The 19,619-nt window shown below is 41.4% G+C and overlaps 1 protein-coding gene across 10 annotated transcripts in view; it reads left to right on the plus strand.

Annotated features, from left to right (window-relative positions):
* Window positions 1-19,619, plus strand: part of ptprsa (protein tyrosine phosphatase receptor type Sa) — a 198,195-nt gene that overhangs the window by 93,622 nt on the left and 84,954 nt on the right. For all 10 annotated transcript variants that reach the window (XM_078108268.1, XM_040185255.2, XM_078108270.1 and 7 more), the window contains one exon: window positions 14,877-15,065. In XM_078108268.1, coding sequence (XP_077964394.1) covers window positions 14,877-15,065 — 189 coding nt within the window. The remainder of the gene's footprint in view (window positions 1-14,876; window positions 15,066-19,619) is intronic.

Below are 19,619 nucleotides of genomic sequence, written 5' to 3' on the forward strand. Positions count from 1 at the left end.
GAGACAAAGGTGGGTGTTGTTGATGATTGGCAATATAGAACAGGTGAGGAGGACAATATCAGAACCTGGGTTCTTGGGACAAGGGCAAAGGATTATAGGATATGGGACAAGGCACAGGGGACACATCCACAATAAACAGAGGAGCTGTGGGGTGCGATGTGGAGAGGCAGAAAATGGGTCGCCGCGATGGCTGGCTTGGCCGGAAAGCCATGGCCATTTGTGAGGAAATACCGTCCGAGACACACGCGCTCCCAGTCCCAAAAATAATTACATAGATTTAAACCAACATGGATCGCTTATACGACAATGTCACTGTTCACTTAGGGCACATAAGTGGATTCTTCCTGTCTATCTCAGCTATTATTATCATATTCTGGACTTAATGTCATTCATATCCCTGTATACATATTAGTTACCTCGTCCCTAATTACTGCATTTTATTTGCGGAGGCACTGTGATGTTTAAACAATCCAGTGATAAACACTCCATTTAACATCTCTTCAAAATATAATTTCTTATTTGTTCTACTACTGCCCAAAGAAATATAAGTATAGGACAGGGGAGAAGTGGGAGGACACGCTTCTTTTTGATGCCTATTACAATACCTGACTTAAAACAGCGTATGATTTTTACATTTGCAAACACATTAATTGGAAAAAATCAATCAATTAGTCAAGGAACTCCCTGAAACCATAAATGATCATTAATACTTTCAATTTCACTAAGAAAAATGATTGAATCTTCACCTACAACGGCTATAATCCATATAGTCCTTCTGTAATTATCTATTTTCACTCACACACATATGCACACACAGAAGACTGCAGTCCATTCTTTTCTTTGTCAAAGCACAAAACAATTAAAAATACATTATTTAAAGGAACACGAGCATACAGCTTACATACTTCAATGCTCAGCAGCACTGATAGAGATGTGTGCACATGCAGCAAGGCTAAACACACACATACTGCCGATGTGCATGCACATCACCAACTTGAACACTGGATGGGCTTACAGTAACGCACATCTACAAAAACATGCACACAAACATGCAAACACTTGACAACTCTGCAGACATTTATTCATGCAAAAGACATTATAGACACGCTAAACGCCGGCCCCGTCTTGTCTCACACAACCCCACATTGTCTTCTGTATGTGAGTGGATGTTTTTGTTGGTGGCGATGGAAAGGTGCATTTTGGATCGACTGTGACAACTGCTTGCTCCACTGCCTCAGCTGAATACATAAGATGGGGACCATCTGGCTCCACTAAGACTCGCACACAGTCCTCTGGGAGTCCTTGGAGAGGGACTGACAAGCATATGAAGCACACTCTTGAGAGCTGACTCTACTTGCAGCTTGCTCTGTGTTTTTCTTTTGTTGTTGTCATGGGAACATTCGTTTTAGGTTTTTTTGGGATCTGCCTGTCCTTCAGGCGAGTGGTTTTAGAGTGTCAAAGGAAGACAAAGTGGCCACTGGGAGGCTGTTAACTCATCCTGCAATCACGGGGAGTTATCTAGCTTTGGCTGGTTGTATTTAATGCTTCTGTAGTCTTTGACCCTACGATTACTGTCGCAAAATGATTGACCGCGACGCCATCCCAATGAGCGAAAACGAGACATTTTTTATCTTGGAGGAGCCGTGACTATGATTTGTTTATGTGGGATTTTTGAAAACCCACCATTCAGATCACAGTAAAGTTGATTCAAACGTCAGTGAGCCATGGATCTACAGTTTTTCTCGTCTGAGAAGTCTGTTCTGGACGGTTTGAACTCTCCTGTGAGAGACACACACACACACACACACACACACGCAGGTATCTTGTCTGACTTTAAATGAGTGCAAGATGCCAAACCTAGCTGACCTACACGTTTAGCTGTGCACACGCCCCCTCAGTCACGCTCGCGTCTTGCTTATTTTCCTTTGCCACTCCCAACCAGGTGGAAGCAATTAACCACACCGTTCGGATTCTCATCCCTATTTACTCTCTCCCAAAGCTTTCTGTCTTCATGCCAAGTTACCAGTCTGCTTTAGCTGATATACAGTATATTGGGTTCTGTAGTTCCGCCTCCAACCCTTCCTTACCTCACCCTGTCCTCCTCTTCTTAGTCTGGCAAAAGTTGAGGATAATTTGTTCTAAGTAAGTGCGGGTACATAGCAGATGGGCAGCAACATTTACATATAGAGCCAACACCTGCCTGGTTGAATGGCATCTTCCTCCAACTAGACTTTGATGTTGGGTTTCAGTTCACACATGTTGGAAAAAAGAGAATAAGACACTTTGACAATTTGGATCCAGTCATGTCAAGTTACAGTACCAGGTGTGTCCAAACCTTTGATTAGTACTCTATGTTAACCGGAAATATATAGTACCAAGTTCGTGGTTGATATGTTTTCGACAAGTGGAGTTTGGCTTTCCAGCCACAGGTCAACACAAGCTGCTTGTGTCGTTTCAATTGCAGGTTTTAAGTTGACTGGTGCTGCGCCGGTCATGTTCATGTATCATAGAGGGAGTTGGGGCGTGCACACCGTTTGATCACACAGGCTACTAATTGGTAGCTCTCTTGTGACGGAGCAGGTAATGATGAGTTTTAATGGGCTTCTAGACCCTGATACAAGAACACCCTATGCACAGATCAAGCCCTGTGAATTCTAGACACCTTTTATTACGGGAGAAAGGGTGAGAAAGAAGGGAGTTTAAGGGGTTTGGAGGCAGACCGAGGTGCAATGATGAGGTGGAACAAAAAGGTGCGGCAGCAAAGAGGTACGAAGAACCAGAGTGAAGGTTAAAGGGATGGAGACCGATCAACCTTTCAAACAGTAGTGTCTTCAGACATTCTATCTGCTGTCTTCACTTTGGCTTTCTGCTGTCCATCCATCCACCTTTTTTCTCGGCCTCTCCCACAATAGCCGCACCATTATATTCCTGGCTCTCTCTTTCTCTCTCTCACATTTGTTCTCTCTTTTCTGTCTCTACCAATCTTCTTTCTTTGAGAGAAAGCACAGCCTGTTGGAGTGGACAGCAAGCTAGATGTTGGCGTATGTATTTACTATGTATGTATTACGTGTGAGACAACCATTCATCAGGTGGTATTCAAATAAAATGCAGAAAAGAGATACAAAAGGAAAAATTCCAATGTATTTCTTCTGGATGGGCTTGAACACATACGGTAAACATTCTTAATATATGCACATCGTTCAGAACATCATAACTACCAGTCTGTCGACTCCAAGTAGACAAAAACCTTGGCTAAAATAAGTAGAGAGAAGAGGGAGAAAGGAAGGGAGAGATGAAGGTCGAAAAAAGGTTAGCCTCACATAATGAGGTTATGTTAAGAACTGTGCTGCTCTTTAAAGCCTTAAGTGTTCTTATTTCTGCAAGTTAAGGAGGAGGGTGATGTCTCCTTGTGCGTGTGTGTGTGATGCAATCCCATTTGAAAATTGTTTCAGATTTTAAAACTCCGAGCCTACGCTAGGATGAATAGGAAGAGACAGTTTGAGAGAAGATGAGAAAAATACAGAAAACTTCTCCTCCTTGCTATTCATTTCATCAGTATTCCCTGTGCGTATTTAACAAGCACCAGCACAAATACACTTTTAGGTTTTTTAAATAGTCCATTCCCGACCCCTTTGGGCCTTTGTAACCTCTTAAAATGTTCTCACAAATCTATGTGTTGTTAAAGAGCTCCTCTCTCCTAAAACTTAAACCTTTTTTGCAGATGCCTGTTTTTCAGTTGTTTACATTAACATTTTTTTGCATCAATTGGTCTGTGGTCAGTTTTTCCTTCTGGATTTTTCTCTTTGTAGTGCAGATGTTGTGATGCTTTTTTTGTTTGTTTTTGTTTTAGTTCATAGGAGGAGGTGAGTCCAGGGCATCAGACAGAATGGATGCAAAATTAATAAGACACAGCAAAACATGAGCAGCAGTGTGCATGTGCATGAGAGACAGAGTTAGTTCTAGCCAGAGTGTCTGTGGTCTGTTTAAGTAAGTATGTGAAGGTGAGCGATAGAGAGAGAGAGAGAGCCAGCAGGCAAGCTACCCTGTATGGAGATGGTGAAGAATACGCTTGGCAGAATCAGCAACAGATCTGGCTGTTCAATCTCTGATTTTTGCCCCTTCCACTAGTCGCATACACCTATAGCAAAAGCAATGAAGTAGGCTAGAGAAAATGCAGCACAGTGTAGCAGGAAGGTGAGTATGAATGCTAATTTAATTAGTACCATTTCTATTATGTCAATGCACTTCTGTTGTAAAGACAACGAGTCCAAGGTCTCTCGTCATCTGAGCAGTATTTGGAATGCAACATTGAAAAGAAAGTAGGCAAGACGCTCCTAAGAGAGACAGAGCCACAAACATGCCTCACATGACCGAGGCCTCGCTGAGCTAATGTGATATACTCGCTCAGTTGTTTTTGCCAACTGCTTATCTCTTGCTTGTCCCTGACAAAAAAAAGTCAATTCTCATTTCCACTCACCGCCTCCAACAGTAAATAGTAGCAGCCATGAGTGCAGGTTACCTTCTAACCGTAAGCCCACTCTTGCATGAGGGACCTTTTCTTTTTTTTTACCATTTGCAAGTGTTCAAATCACAAAAACACGATTTTTTCCTTCAGTTTTTTTAAACTTTTGACAAGAATCATGTCTGCAGAGGAATATCTTGAAATGATGATGATGAGGTTACGGTGCTTATGAGGTTCCACTCCAGCTTTATGAGATTTTCTAGCCCGTTTGGTGTTATTGGTATATAGTAGAGAGCAGGCTTGGCACTAACAACAAGAAAATAGGTGGATGTTGACGAAATGGATAGTCTTCATCCACGGACCTCCCATTGAGGGCTTAATGCTTTTCTGTTTCTTCCTCAGAAGGATTTCTCTGCTGCTCTGCAGCGATCACATTCCTTCCACTCTTGAAATATCTCCCTACACACCTTTGACCTTTTCCCTCTCCCCATGTTCCCCTTGATACCTTCATATTGGCATTTGTATGCCTGACAGACTATTCCCAGCCTTCAATCTTCCTCATTCTTCTCTCTCTAGAAAAAATAGTCTGCTTCAGAGGAAATTCACTCAGGTACGAGTTTATGGCCTCTGGATCCTTTGATCCCTGCGACCTGTAATGTAGTAATCATGTGTGATTGAAGGATATAGATGGGGGCCACAATCGGAGTGGTTGCAAGAACAATAAAGGTGAGGGGGGAGGAGATAGAGGGAGGGCTGACGGGGCGCAACAGGTGGAAGGAGTCTGCTCATAGCCCCGACTTGGCTTGCTCCTGAACCTTTGCAATCAATTTAATATAATTCCTGCTCAAGTAGAGCGACCTTGGCCACCCTAGGCATCTGGTCACAGGCAATACAAGACAATAGAGTTGAGTACAAACGTGGACAGGAAAGATGAAATGGAGGGCAAGGGGCGAGCAGAAGAGATGTGGGCGTATGGCTGATTTGGTTACTTTTGGCGAGAAAGTTTCGATAAATATATCCTTTGTCACCACGGGTTGCCCAGGAGAATTCATTGGTTCCTCAATCTTTAGCAGGAAATACGCTTATTTATTTCCCCCATACCAAGTAGTTTGAATGAGATACAGATTGCGCCAAAGCTGACCTTCCGTTTGTACACTCCCAAATATGACCACTGCCACTTTCTTTGACAGCCTTGAAATGGAAATGTCTTTACTATTTTGAAGTCATACTCGGCATAGTGCCAAAGAACAAAAACATGCTGCAAACTATTACAATGAATTTCGTTGGAATACTAATAGAACTAACAAAAAACCCACAACATTAAGAAAGTAAGAGCGACGTTCAGTGTCACTCACGCACTGACAGGGCAACAACATTTGCTGCTTTCAGCTCTTAGTTTGATTATCTGATATATATATATGTAGTTCTAATGTAACCATGTGTTTAATTGATTTTCTTTTGCCTCCATTTAAAATATTAAAATCATACGCATTGTTGAATTTACAAAATATATAGAAAAATCTATTTGTTACTAAAAACAGTACTAAGAATCCTTGAATCATTTGTCCGTGGTGATTTTATTGGATGACTGAGAAAATATGAATCAGTTCTCTGCCTTTCTACAATTACTATGCTTCTGAGTGTGTGTTCACGGACCTATTCATAATAATTTGCTATTGGACAGATGATTTTCTTGCCATAACTGTTTCTAATTAACCTAATTGGATAATCTAAAATAAAATATACCAATATAAATAATAATCAAATTCTGGAACAGTAAATATTTAAAATATATGTAATTAAATCTTTACCTTCAATTCAATAATACTAATTTAAATCAGCAATCCAAACTACTGGAATAGTTAGGGTGCTCTTTACTTAAGCATGAAATGAGAGCTGGGAGAAGAGGTTGTTCCTGTGAAAACAGTGTGACTGAAGACCCTTGGAGTGGCCCAACTCATGCATAAAGAGGAGCAAAGGGACATGGCCTGGACACCAGCTTCATGCATATGCATGAGCCACCAGCCCAGGTGAGCGGAGTCATACAACGCGTAGGTCATGCTGTGGGCCCTGCAGGATTGGCAGAGTTCAAAGACTTATAGTCCTGCATGCTTCACAAGTGCCGTGCCACACGCTTGCTTCAGTAAAATTTGTATGGCAAGCCTAAAGGCATAATTATTAGTTATTCCTCTATGACAAATTTAAGATAAATACCAATATATTTTAAAACCCTGGACCTAAATCGTTAGAGCATTGCGATTGTGAGTGAGCTGTATGGTGAAATTCTCAGACAGACATATAGATAATAAGATTTTGAAGGAAATAGCGTTCAGAAAAAACATAGAAAATGGACCCACAAGCCTGGACACTGACATTTTCTGTTTGGTAAAGCATCACATATCTGTGTGAATGAGGGATTCATTGTGTCCATGTGTCATCTGCACATCATGAAGTGACTTTGGAACTATTACCAGTCACTTTTATTGTTGACCTTCGTCTTCCAGCCACCACATATATATAATTGTTGATTTGCATACTAACCTGTCTCTATTTGTGTAATGCATTAAGCTAATTGCCCATCCAGACAGTAACCTCACACCAACCCCCACCGCCTCTAAAGCACTGTCAGTTTTGGTATTTGTTTGGGTTAGAATAGTTGCTTTAGCGAAAACGCCACAGTGCAGCAGTTCAGACCTCTAAATCGGTTGTTGTTTTGGCCGATGTTGTTTGGGAAGCATAGAGAGACACATATATATCACTAATATATATATATATATATATATACAGTATATAGAGTGAGAGAGAGATGTATGTATTTAAGTGGAATAAAGCTGACCTGTTAGGTGACATGTGTTGTATTGAATGAGATGACATGCATTGCATTCTCTACTCTCAACTCTCTTAACAATTTAACAACAGAAGCCCATTTTTAGAGGCTTGTGCAGCAGCATTGCCAGCCACCCACACCGTTTGTTAATCTGACGTCAGGTTTCAAGGTGCCCAGTGCTGCACACACACACACACACACACACACACACACACACACACACTCGAAACAAACACACACTCAAAGCCACCCACCCCTAAACCAGACGTGACTGGTTGACGTTTCTCTGCGATGAAGCATTTCCTTTAATGGCCTTGGCCTCGTCCCCTGTCTCCCCTGGAGTTCTCTTGTCTCACTCCAGACGCCACAGCAGCCTGACAAGACAAGGTAGTGCTAAAGCGAGAGAGAGAGAGGGAGAGGAAGGGAGAGGTAGGGAGGGAAGTTGCTGAACTTCCAACGGTTGAGACGGATAAACAGAAATACTGTTTTTTTTTTACACCTATTTATTTTGTTTTTTGATACACCACTTTTTTGAGTTAGCAGAGAATCCTCGACAATTACTTGCCTCTCTCGTCTGTGCCGTGTCCATCACGTTTGTTCGGCACATCAGGGAAATGCCCTTTGTTGTAGGTCCATAGGGCAATGGAAGCGTGCTGGTCATGAAGAAATTGCACATCATTCAAAAAAATTAACAATGATGTGTCTTGTACTGTTCCATGTTAAAACAATGTGTGAAATTTTCTGTGCAGCTTCCTTTGGTTCAGAGTCTTAATGAAAGCAATTTATTTCAAGTTAAATTAAAATCTTAAATCTTGATTCAAGATTTCATTTTTGCTGCAACTCAGGCCAGTATCATTATCTCAATAGGTACATACGAAGGTAAGAGAAGGATGCTTGGTGACCGTAGAATTGTCAGATGAGCCCCCCAGACCAGACCCAGATAAAGCCCTTGACCCAAACTGCGGTACTAGAGCTGCCTATTGGACACCAGATCAGCCTATTCTTGTTCTGGAAGCCTTCCAGGCTCGCATCTACTGGACAGCTTCCAGTGGTGAATGTGTAGCTGTGTGAATGTGATCAGAACATCCTTGGAAAAGAAAGCTTTGCTCTCAGAAACAAAATATGTGAACGATAAGATAAAATAAAACATGATTTAATTCCAAAGAAGTATTTATTACGTGAAATAGTCGTTAAAATCAGTACCAGTTCTGTTAATCTGTCCAACCCGGTCTATGAACACACTTTTCTGTGCTTTGTTCGGTTTGGTTCCTGTTATTTTTCATCAATTGCATTCTTTTGGCGTTCACATTTGACAAAACTCGGTCGTAACTGCTACTTCTGCTGGTTGCTGCCATTTGTTCTCTGACATATCCCCCTCCTGGCTAGTATCACTGGATTTCTTTCTCTGGGAAATAAGCTGTCTGCTTATTAACTGTGCGGTGCTTCATAAATGTGGCCTAATATGGGATGTATTCAGAATTGGAGGTGGCGTGGAAAGTTTTTGCAGATCACGAACAGTTAGAACTGTCAGTGCAGTCAGTTTGAATGCCAAACTAAAGTTCTTCTCACTGGGATATCTTCATGTTCCCACTGTTGTTACTTAAACTGTTTAAGGCTAAACTGCAAGAGCTGGGGAGTCACTTAATACACCCAGCTACTTTGGGAATCAGGCATGTGAGCTTTAGGACATATGCGTCCTCTTTATTAAGGCACCTTTACAGTATATCAATGTAAACAGTACACAATTAATATTCTCAAAAATAGACAGAAACCCACATGGTGCAAAAGCATCTCTCAGTGACTTTAAATATACCATCATATGGTCCGAAAGCTGACCCAACAAACTCATTTCGCGGATCAATGGGCAGTGCTGAAAACGTCAGCCTTACTTTCAATCTGGCTATCTCACTCGGTTTGTTTGTCCCTCTTTTCGTCTGTCCCTTTCCTTTTCTCTCATCTGGTCCTTCAGGCCCTTCTGCTCTCGGGTTGTATTTCAGAGATTTGGATGTAAATGTTGCCCTTGGTGGCTAGATGCTAGGTGTGGAGAATACCAATGGGACATCAGATGTCTTTCTGGGAACAGAGCAGGGGGGGGGTAGAGGTTGAGTGCTTGCTGTATAATAACCATTATTCAGCTGAGATGGCTATCCAGAGAGGGCTATTGGTGCTGCGCCAGAGACACTGTGATTAGATTTCCCCTGTGTTGCTATTCTTCTCTGTCCCTGGATCTTTCTTTGTCACTGTTCCCCTGTCTATCTCTGTGTATTTCTCAAATAACCCAATCGGTTACAGATCTCGGGGAATGTGGAATTAATGGGAACAATGCATTGAAGATTTCCAAAATTTTTCCAAGAGTTTGGTGGTTTGGTTTGAAGATATACATTTGGCTGCATAATCACCAATTACCATCCGTCAAGCACAGACAAGAAAAGCTGGCAGGTGAAACAGACCCGTGTGTCCGTATGTGCTGAGCACAAGGAGCTCACACACCTGCTTTCAGACGTTCCCTTCAAAACTGGAGGCTTTTAACCGCTTTACTTTACAACACAACCGAGTGCAGCAAGAAGGTGATTGAGCTCTTTCACAACATACGGAATACAAGTATTTCTTCTTGAACGGACGTGGTATTGCAAGTAGTTTGGAAACATTTCCTCTGACTAAAACTATTAAAATGTCGGTCTCTTTGCTGATCCCCCAACCACCTTCATGCCACATACATGTCTCTAAATGTGTCCAGCAAATATATTAAACGTAAAATTTGCTTTATGTACATGCATAGACCCTTCATAACCAACTGTATTCTAGAAAACACAGTTGTTCCCCACTTTACTACAGATCTAATCTATGATCTCTTTAGCCAGCGGCTGGGACGGTCGATTAGTTAAACACAACAGTCATGTGTGAGAAAGAGAGCGACCATTAGTATTCTTCATCCTCTCCCACTACATTTATCACCTCCTCTCTCTCTCTCTCGCTCTCTCTCTCTTCCAATCTTAACCTCTGTCTTCTTTTGCTCTCTCCCGGACCCAGCGGTCCCTCTGTGGTATCAATGCACAGACCTGCTTAAAGCCTGTCTCTGTGCTGTGGCTCTGGGTAATCAGTTAACCTGATTACGCTGCTGATGAAATTAAATCATTTCAGTAAGTGAAAATAATAATATGAGTAATGGGTGTGGGGGTGCGGGGGGGGGGGGGGAGCACCCCGATGCATTTGCTGCAGTGCCACCGAGTCAGGGTTTACCCCCTCTCTCTCTCTCTCTCTCTCTCTCATACTCCACGTATCATTCACATAAAATGAAGGATGTTAAGTGGCATCCATACATAGCAAGATGGGCTTTACAAAAGTTGGAGATGTTATTCTTCTGCATCGGTCCGTGGGTGTAGGAAAGGTGCTCCGGTTAAGTGCTCATTCAGTAGAGAATGAGTTGGGCATGCATAGCATAGCAGTGAATACAAGTTGTCACTCACTATCACATTGCATTTTTGCAACAGATGGGGAATAGTTAATTATGCTGCTGGGTAAAACCCAGCAATATGAGTTCCAAGGTCAAACGTTACATTTTCACCATTCCTCAGTGTGCTTTGTAGTCTTGGTAAAAGACTATAGACTTGGTAAAATTAGATTAGTTGGTAAAAGTGAAAGTGCCCAGTTAATGTGGTATTTAATCACAAAGCTCCCTTTTATCTACATACAGTTGTTACTATTCCAGACATATATTTTTGTGTTTGATTGTAGTAATTCACTTGGAAGAGGATTAGGAAAGAGAGTTAAATGAGTCTAATGGATGTTTTTAAGAGGGCCACAATTAGCATGATAGAAAACAGAATGCGACAGCGGGCCTTAGTCGGCAGATTAACAGTCGGGTAGTGGCTATTCTAACCAGCGGCTGATTAAAGGCTTTGCACCTGTCACTTGTAATGGTATTAAATGGTGAAGCGCAGTTAAAGGCAATTATGGATAATGATTGCACTCAGACCAACCCGAAAAAGAGAATGACACGATTCAAAATCTAGAAAAGGTCAACTGGAGCCTGTAGGTTTAGCTTTAGAGTCGTGCTGAGCAAGCCAGCTGTTGAAGGAAGTGGACATGAAGGGCTTGCTTCTTCCCATTACAAGATTTAAAATCTTTCTTTAAATGATATATGTATTGAGATCTATACAACTCTTCCAAATCTGTTATAATAGTTAAATAGTCTGTAAAAATGTTTTCATTTCAATAGTTTTTCATTTGATTAACAAGGAAATGTCGTTGCACTTCATTGGCTGTCATTGCTCCCTAAGTGCTTTACATCACAGCAGTGTTGGAAAGATGGTATCTAGATGACACTTAATCAAATTGTCTTTTCTTTATTCATTATTTTAGCTTTTTTTTTATATTGAGTGTGTTGGTCTAAAACACAAATAAAACATCCCTTTGATTACCTTTGAGAAGTCTTGGCACACTGCAAGGTGTAACCTCAGCATGTGTCGCATGGCTCTGTTGTAGGACTTTTGTTGGCATGAGTGACAAAGCCGGCTTCTGGCAAAAAATAAACAGCAATGCTAACATTGACCAATTTGGCACGCTCCTCAATTCTATTTGTCCTTTGAAGATTGTTCATCGCAGAGAACCCACAGTACATATTATAGAAATGGAGAATTCCAGGATAGTATCGGATCATGTCATTAGTTGTCACTGCTCCTCCACAGTTAAGATGGCTAACCCTGACGTAACTCTCCCTGATCTATTTACTTTTGCACGGCCGCCTTTATCGACACAAACTCGTGAGCTCCATGGAGGACGGGGGGGGGGGATGGGGGCGGGTATCAGATTCTATTCTTGGGCTAGTAAGTAACCAGCATACATGCCATTTATTCAGGAATGGCTGCTGGTGCTCTATCAGGTCATAACAGCTGTAGTGATGGTATCATAGCTCCATGAATCCTCCATCCCTGCCTCTTGCTCGCTGCTGTTTTTGGTTGCTTTCCTTGTTTACCTGCCCTTTTCTGCCCTTCAGGCAGATTCCTTTTCTCAATTGCTTAATTTAATTTGCCTTTGGATCTACTTACTGTGTATGTCTTCAACTTCATTACAGTGGTCTGCTGTTCTTACACCACAAAGGCGGCATCAATTTGATGCAAAGCACAGAAAGGTCCGTCGGATACATCAGATGTCACACTCACAGTGCAGGCCGTTGGAGCAAAAAACCTTTTACAGCATCTTATACATTTCTCAGTAATGACGCACAGAAGAGGGAGTTATTGAGAACATATCGTTCTGTCTTGTTCTAAGGTTTGTAAAGTGAAGCGTAGGCTTGTCATTGATTTTCTATGCTTCAGGGGAAGTTGTTGGAAAGAGATTATGCAGGGGTGATCATAAAACATCATGGAGAGGACACAGCATGGAATATTAAACAGTGTGAACGCATGTACCTCTTTGAACCTCGAAGTGAAATATCCACTGTGTTCTGCTGATGGAATCTAAGTTAGTTTTTTTAGAACATCTGGTTGTCTTTTGTTTTCCAGGATTCAATATTTCAAAACCACAAATGAATTCACAACTCACATCAATTTTTTTATCTTGGTTACTGAAGAATAAAAGATTAGACAACATAAAACAAATAGTGAAAGATAATTCAGCCATCCTTTTTATTACAATACAGCAAAAATGGCACACCTTCAAATGAGACATTCTTCAAAATATACACATTTACTCTTCAATAACTATCACATAAATCCATCATTATTACTTGCTCACATATCATTGCATTCTGGATGGTATGTTCAAATCTACCATGTCTGCCTCCCTCTTATTACTGGTAGCCAGAGCTCCCACCTTATTTGCATGGTTGCGTCCGCGATATGACGTCAACATACAAGCCACCCACATAGCACTGATACATTCCCGGTTAAACATTGGCAAGTTTTTATCCCTGGGGGGAGACTGACCAACACTTTCTTTGTGATTATTTATCTGACTCAACTTACTTTCCCAGTTCAACGTAATTCAATACTCCCGAGGTGTTGACTACACCACTATAAATGTCTACAGACTGGATATGAGATCATTGGCTGCCCAGATTAACAGTGACCTCTGCTTTGCCACTGGCTAGCATCTTACTCAGTCAATCTTCTCCGAGTTGTGCTGTGGCTTTGGGCTTCTGATCCTTCTTCCAGCACAGGGCCCCCCCCCCCCCCATGGATCTCGTCATATACACTCCAGGCAGGTTAGATGTCAGGCGATTTGACCCAAGGGGACTAATTGTCCCAAGAGAGGCGGGTAGCGTGCATAAGGAGAACAGTGACCACAGAGCACACTACACTGTTGTGTCTTTCCAGTGAAATAATTGCTCAATCACGCATGGGTATTGGCTTCAAAGACTCCACGGCATTTGCTGGGTAGTGTGATGCTTGTTGAGTAAGTGTAGCAATAACACCGGTGAAGGAGGCTTGCATCTTACACTTCACAACCCATGGACCTTTAATGCACGAGTTGAATCTGGCTGTTTACATCTCTCAATTGATATTCAGACCTTGGCTATTGGTGTTTATAGCGTGACTCAATGATATAGTGGTTTTGCAGAGCTTTGTGTAACTCCGTTTGAGTGGGGTGTCATTTGTTTCACTGAACGTGGGGAAACGAGATGGGGAAATTGCAGCGATCACCAGGCTTCCCTTCCGATATTACTTTTTACTCTATTGTTTTCTCCTCTGATCTTGTTTGCATTTAGAGACATTTATTTACTGCTTGTTAAATTGAGGATATGTGCCAGAGTCAGTCTCCTTAAGGGCATTTGATCAAGACAAGTGGTTCCTAATGGAGAAGCCAGTTAAGACTGGGAATGCGGTCTGTGAGTATCCAGCTGCAAAATGGACAGAAAACGCTGTTGTTTCCTGAGAAAGAGAGAGTCAACGAAAGCACAACCGTTCCTTTTCCTGTTGTGTATTTGTGTCCGGCAACTTTACACAGCTAACTATAACTTTGCATTTCTACGGTATATTCGTCTCATTGATGAGATAAATGAAAATGTTTCCTACAAAAGCGTGATTGGGCTCGGTGGTTGAGGAGAGGAGATTAGTGAATAAGGTTGTATGATCGCAATACAACCAATTCAAGGCAGCATTGGGAAATACTCTTAATACAATTTCCCATTTATTAATTCATACGAAATTATTGTATGTACACTGAAGTAGATGCAATACTGTTTGTGTGCAACCACTTACTATTTGAGATTCATTTTGTCTTGGGTTTTATTATGTTTCCCTATCTAATTGGTAGTTTTTACTTGAACTTATATAAAAGAGGGCACACAAACATTTCTATTGTTACAGTTGCATTTAATTTCAATAGGACACCTAATTTAAGAATTACAAAATACATGTTTAGCAATTCTGTCAAATATATCCCCCGTGGCCATGTCCTACATTTTGCCACAAACCCTTAACAAGTAAAAAGCTATAACCAAACTCGAAATCAGTGCAGCATGACAATGTATTTTGTTGACTCATTTTTTTGAAATCACTAGTGTGTTTTTTCTTACTTGTTGTTTGAAACACATTTGAATGTGACTTACAGTCCCCTGACCCCTTGTTCCTGTTCTTTTCACAGAGGACCTGCTCCCACCAGGCTTCCCTAACATTGACATGGGCCCCCAACTCAAGGTGGTGGAGCGCACTCGAACAGCCACCATGCTCTGCGCTGCCAGTGGCAACCCGGACCCAGAAATCACCTGGTACAAGGACTTTCTGCCCATTGACCCGAGTACAAGCAACGGGCGAATCAAGCAGCTACGCTCAGGTAAGGAAAGCTCAAGTGTAATGGTATCTTTTTTCCCGCTTTCTCACTTGAAGATCGCATTGGATATATTTGCAGGATGGATGATTTTTTTTGCTTTGCAGCTAATGAGGCTTCAAAGCTTAACACTTATTCCTCAAAAGAAGGGAAACTGAGAGCCCATTTTTAGCTTTTCCATAGAAAAGTGTCACCACTTTAGAAAACATATCATTTTTTGCTTAGGATGCAACACTAGCAAAAACAATTTAAATGGAGTTATGCTAATGTAAAGTTTAGGAACATTAAGAACTGTAGGAACTCAAAACTTGCCTTTTTTAATGTTATGTTTATTGACCTACTTTGAGTAGCATGGCAGTACACTAAGTGATTTAATTCAGCCCAAAAGTAGTACTTTTGTACTAGGACTATAATGATCAAGCGTTATAGATCTAATTCTCACGCTGTGTCGTGAGCACCCTTGATCAGCATCATTGAAGATGAAGATGATGTTGTAAGAGTCTAACATTACTGAATGAAGTCAACTGATTCACAACAACCCAGAAGTGTTTCATAGACAGACAATGAGAGCAAGGTCCACGTTCCACTGACACAACGATAGGTTGTCTTCTTCCCATTGATGAAACCCCATTGAGGGGCCGAGTAAAGCAAAGTCTAATTATATTGCTAATTAAGTGCAGGGCCGGAAACGGCCCCAGGCAATGAGTGGTAGATATTTCAGGTCAATGAGTTTGTCACTAATCAAAAAAGGCAATGACCCCTATTTTTGCTGCAAATACAAATGGGTGTAGACATAATATATATTTATATATATATAAATTAAAAAAGAAAAGGCTGTTGCATCCCTGCCCCCCATGAGGTGTGCACTCAAAATAATCAATTTGCCCACTCATTATTTATGACTTGGCAAGTCCACAGGCACTAAGACGCCTTTCATTTTAGATATGTTTCATATTTAATGCACGGGTGTGCAGTTTTGAGGCAGTTGTTCGACTATTAAGATTTGAAGATAACACCTGCTAGTAAAGTATATGGGAATGTTTGCTCTCACTCAGATGATGTTCATCCTGATGAAAACTGTGGTCCATAGCAGCCAAATGACCACCGGGGTCAACTACAACAACAGATTGATTTCTTGAATTTCTAGGAAGAAAAAATGGGTTACATGTTAACTTTGTCACATGGCATTTGATTTATTTATTTATATAGCACTCTTTTTTTCTTGCCAATGGTTCCAATTACTGTACAAAGTAACAAATGAAAACTAGACAGGATGATGATGGACAAGTAAACCCAGCTTCCTGTCTGTTATCTAACCTCTGTCACATCTGTCTTTATCTGTTTCATAATTTTGTCTCTGTGTGTCCTTTCTAACTGATTTGAACTGCTGTTTGTTTGTTTCTCTCTTTGATTGTTTTGTCTGTATTTGTGTCTGAAACTCACATCGCAGAATCTTCAACACGTTTTAGTGGCCCAATTATTATTGGAAAAATAATAGCGATAATAAAGTTAACCAACCGATATGTAAAACTGAAAAAACAATAAAATATTTAAAACGTTACAATCTACACCATAATGGGTTTATAAGATTTCCCCCCCAAAATGCCTCTTTTTAGAACTATAAATTCTGAGTAGAATCCCTGTTATGTTACATGACTTCCATGGTATGTCATGGTACAACTGCTGTGATTCTGCAGTAGGATACAAATCCCAATCATACTATAGTTCCTTTTAAAACTTGCGTGGCGATGACTTCAACCTCAACCTAAAATAAACTATGTTGTTCTTTCCCTTTTTTTATTTACTTTTCTCTGGCATTGTCATTTTCAGAAACCTTTGGTAAGTTTCATGCAAAGCCTAGAGAGAGCCCACCCACTCTCCTTGAAGCAGATGGCATATTTAAACTACTCTTAAAAATGCATGCATTCCTTGCTCTCCCCTTGTCCTCTTTTGCCACTTTTTCCTGATGTTCTGTTTCTATTGCTAAACTGTTCTTTTCTCTTACCCACACCCCTTAATTTATCCACTCCCCCCCCCCCCCTTTATAATAGAACTTAGAAAGGCAAATCAAGGACAAGCAGCAGACTAAGTTCTGGAGGTGGTTGGGAATCAAAGCTCACCTTTGAGCAATACAGCTTTTGTTCATACAGGGAAGAGATGCTCAGTAAATCATTTGAGGCAAAATTCTGTTTCAAGCAAATGCCAACATGCATAGGCATATATGCATTACGCATTAAAATATCCAGTTCAAAAATCATGTCAATGTTTTAAAAAACTTCACTGGACAATTTGAAGTTCTAAGTAGCTCGTGCAAAGTAACCTTGAAAGCCGTGGCTTTACATACATTTCACCTGTCAAGATTATCCAGATATTATGCTGCTTATGCCTCCTGTCACATCCATTCTTTCCCTCTGCTGCGTTGCAAGACAGCAGGCTTTTAGAAGATAATTAGACTCCGCTTGAATCCAAGATGATTATTGCTTTGCAGTCATAGCCTACAGCAATTTTATTCTTCTTGGTGAGGCATAAAGAAAACACTTTCCTCCGGAAAACCAGTGTAATTCTCAGGTGTGAATGACTTAGTTTCTCACAATGAATGAGTCCATGCCAGTCCTTTCCAGGTGAAGGTCTCTGGGCCAGGTGGACACTCTGGTCCTGGCCAGATGCTTTATTAGAGTATATTCTCTTGCCAATTTGGCCCACATCCCTTCTGGCTTACAGACTTGTAGCTAAGACTATTGCCTGTGCTCGAGGGCGAGGGCTCAAATAATATTGTCATATTTGTATTTTGTACTGACTTTTTGAACCAGTTGCAAAAATATACCCAGCCACCTTAAGCCCGGCATATTTCACTTATAGTCCTGCTCTCATGTAGGGAGGCTGAAAAGGAAATGAAAGTAGTGTTAGTGCTGCGGGCCTGCATTTTTTTTTTTCTGTAGCCCTTTCACTGGAAAGCTCATTCAGCACCCAGTCAGGATTTATGCTGATGAGAAAAGGGCCTTTACGCACAAGCGCCCGAGGCGGCCATCTTCTTATGTCCTCAGCAGTTTGAGTAGCCATCTTGGGGCTTCAGGTTTTAGTATTTATTATTCAGTTTAGAATTCTTTGATAGTAAATATATTCGCAAAAATTGCAAAACAGAACTAAACAGAAACCGATGCCTTTGACAATTCCAGGGACACTACTTGTTTGCTTTTTTGCCCCAGGCACACTCTCTAACCTCAGGGGGAAACTCTGACGCCTGCTTTTCCACACAGGGATGTACAATTGAGACTTTTGGGAAGAGGTGACGCAGCAGAAAGGGGAGACAAAAAAGAAAAGACAATGCTAAATATATACTAAAAAACAAAGATCCCGGGATAGTTTCTTGGATAGCTGCCTAGGTGGCTGACTTGTTATTTATGGGCCAGACCATGCTGTGCGGGCAGGCCAATGGTATTTGCATCAGAGTCCCCTGAGGAGCTCTTCTAGAGGCGTGGAGGGAGTTTGACATTTCTGACCAAGTCCCTGTGGCTACAGACCTCAGGCCCTCACTGGCCTTGTCAGCCAGAACAGATTAACTAGAGGCCATAGAGACAGTGAGTGGATTGGGAGGAGTGCATATTCAGGATGAAGAAGGTCCTCTTTGATACAAAGGTTTAAAACCATAACGTATAATTCAATAGATCCCTTACACACACAGATGTATGCACATCCCAACGTGAAACACGCTGAGATCAATTGCACTTAAATCAAAAGCGAGCAAAACAACTGTCCGATTATTTGGCATCAAAGCTGCTCTGCAGGGGGAGTGGCTAAGTGCTCTGCAGATGTGGCAAACAACTGCCAGGTTTCCCATGGGACCAGCTGCAGCACCACCAACATCCCAGACAGGCTTTCTGTGTCTATGAGAAGGTCAGCCAGACGCCCTCTGGAGGGTAGTCCGACTTTGACACTGGGCCAACCACCCAACCCCACCCGTCTCACACGCAGATGGACAACATCTCTGGCCAGACTACATTTTCACTAATAATGTTAAGATATTCAGAGGTTTGTTTAACAAAACAGCTGGATTGTTCTGTTGAGCAAATAACGCCACATTTGATAATGCGAGGAGGTCGGCAGCCTGTAGCCTGAGGTATATTTAGGTCATCGTCACCCTAAGCTGATCTACTACTGGCTGACCAAAGCTTCGAAAGGGAGCTTATGGCCATATGGTTACGTGGCCGTAGTACAGGTGGATTTTTCAATGTAATTGAATACAAACTAGCCATTCCAGACAAAGCCTGCCTGGTCCCATCCATGACTATGTTTTATTTGTATTGCTGCTCTAGCATTCAATTGTTCAAAGTTCCAAAGACCTATATTACTCATTTCTTTCTCATTTGGGTTTGTGATGTCAAACTAATTCCTTTCAACTGAACTCTTTTATTATCTTATTATCCCTCATCTTTTTAGTTTCCTCTCTTTGTGTCCCTCTTTTGTCACTCAGTCCTTTTATAGGGTTCACATTGGATGGCCCTCTCTTTATAAACCTGCTTTATTAACCTCCTGTCCTCAACCTAACCCTGACCTTAACCT

The sequence above is a fragment of the Gasterosteus aculeatus genome, chromosome 8 (assembly GCF_964276395.1).
Source record: "Gasterosteus aculeatus chromosome 8, fGasAcu3.hap1.1, whole genome shotgun sequence".
Taxonomy (NCBI): domain Eukaryota; kingdom Metazoa; phylum Chordata; class Actinopteri; order Perciformes; family Gasterosteidae; genus Gasterosteus; species Gasterosteus aculeatus.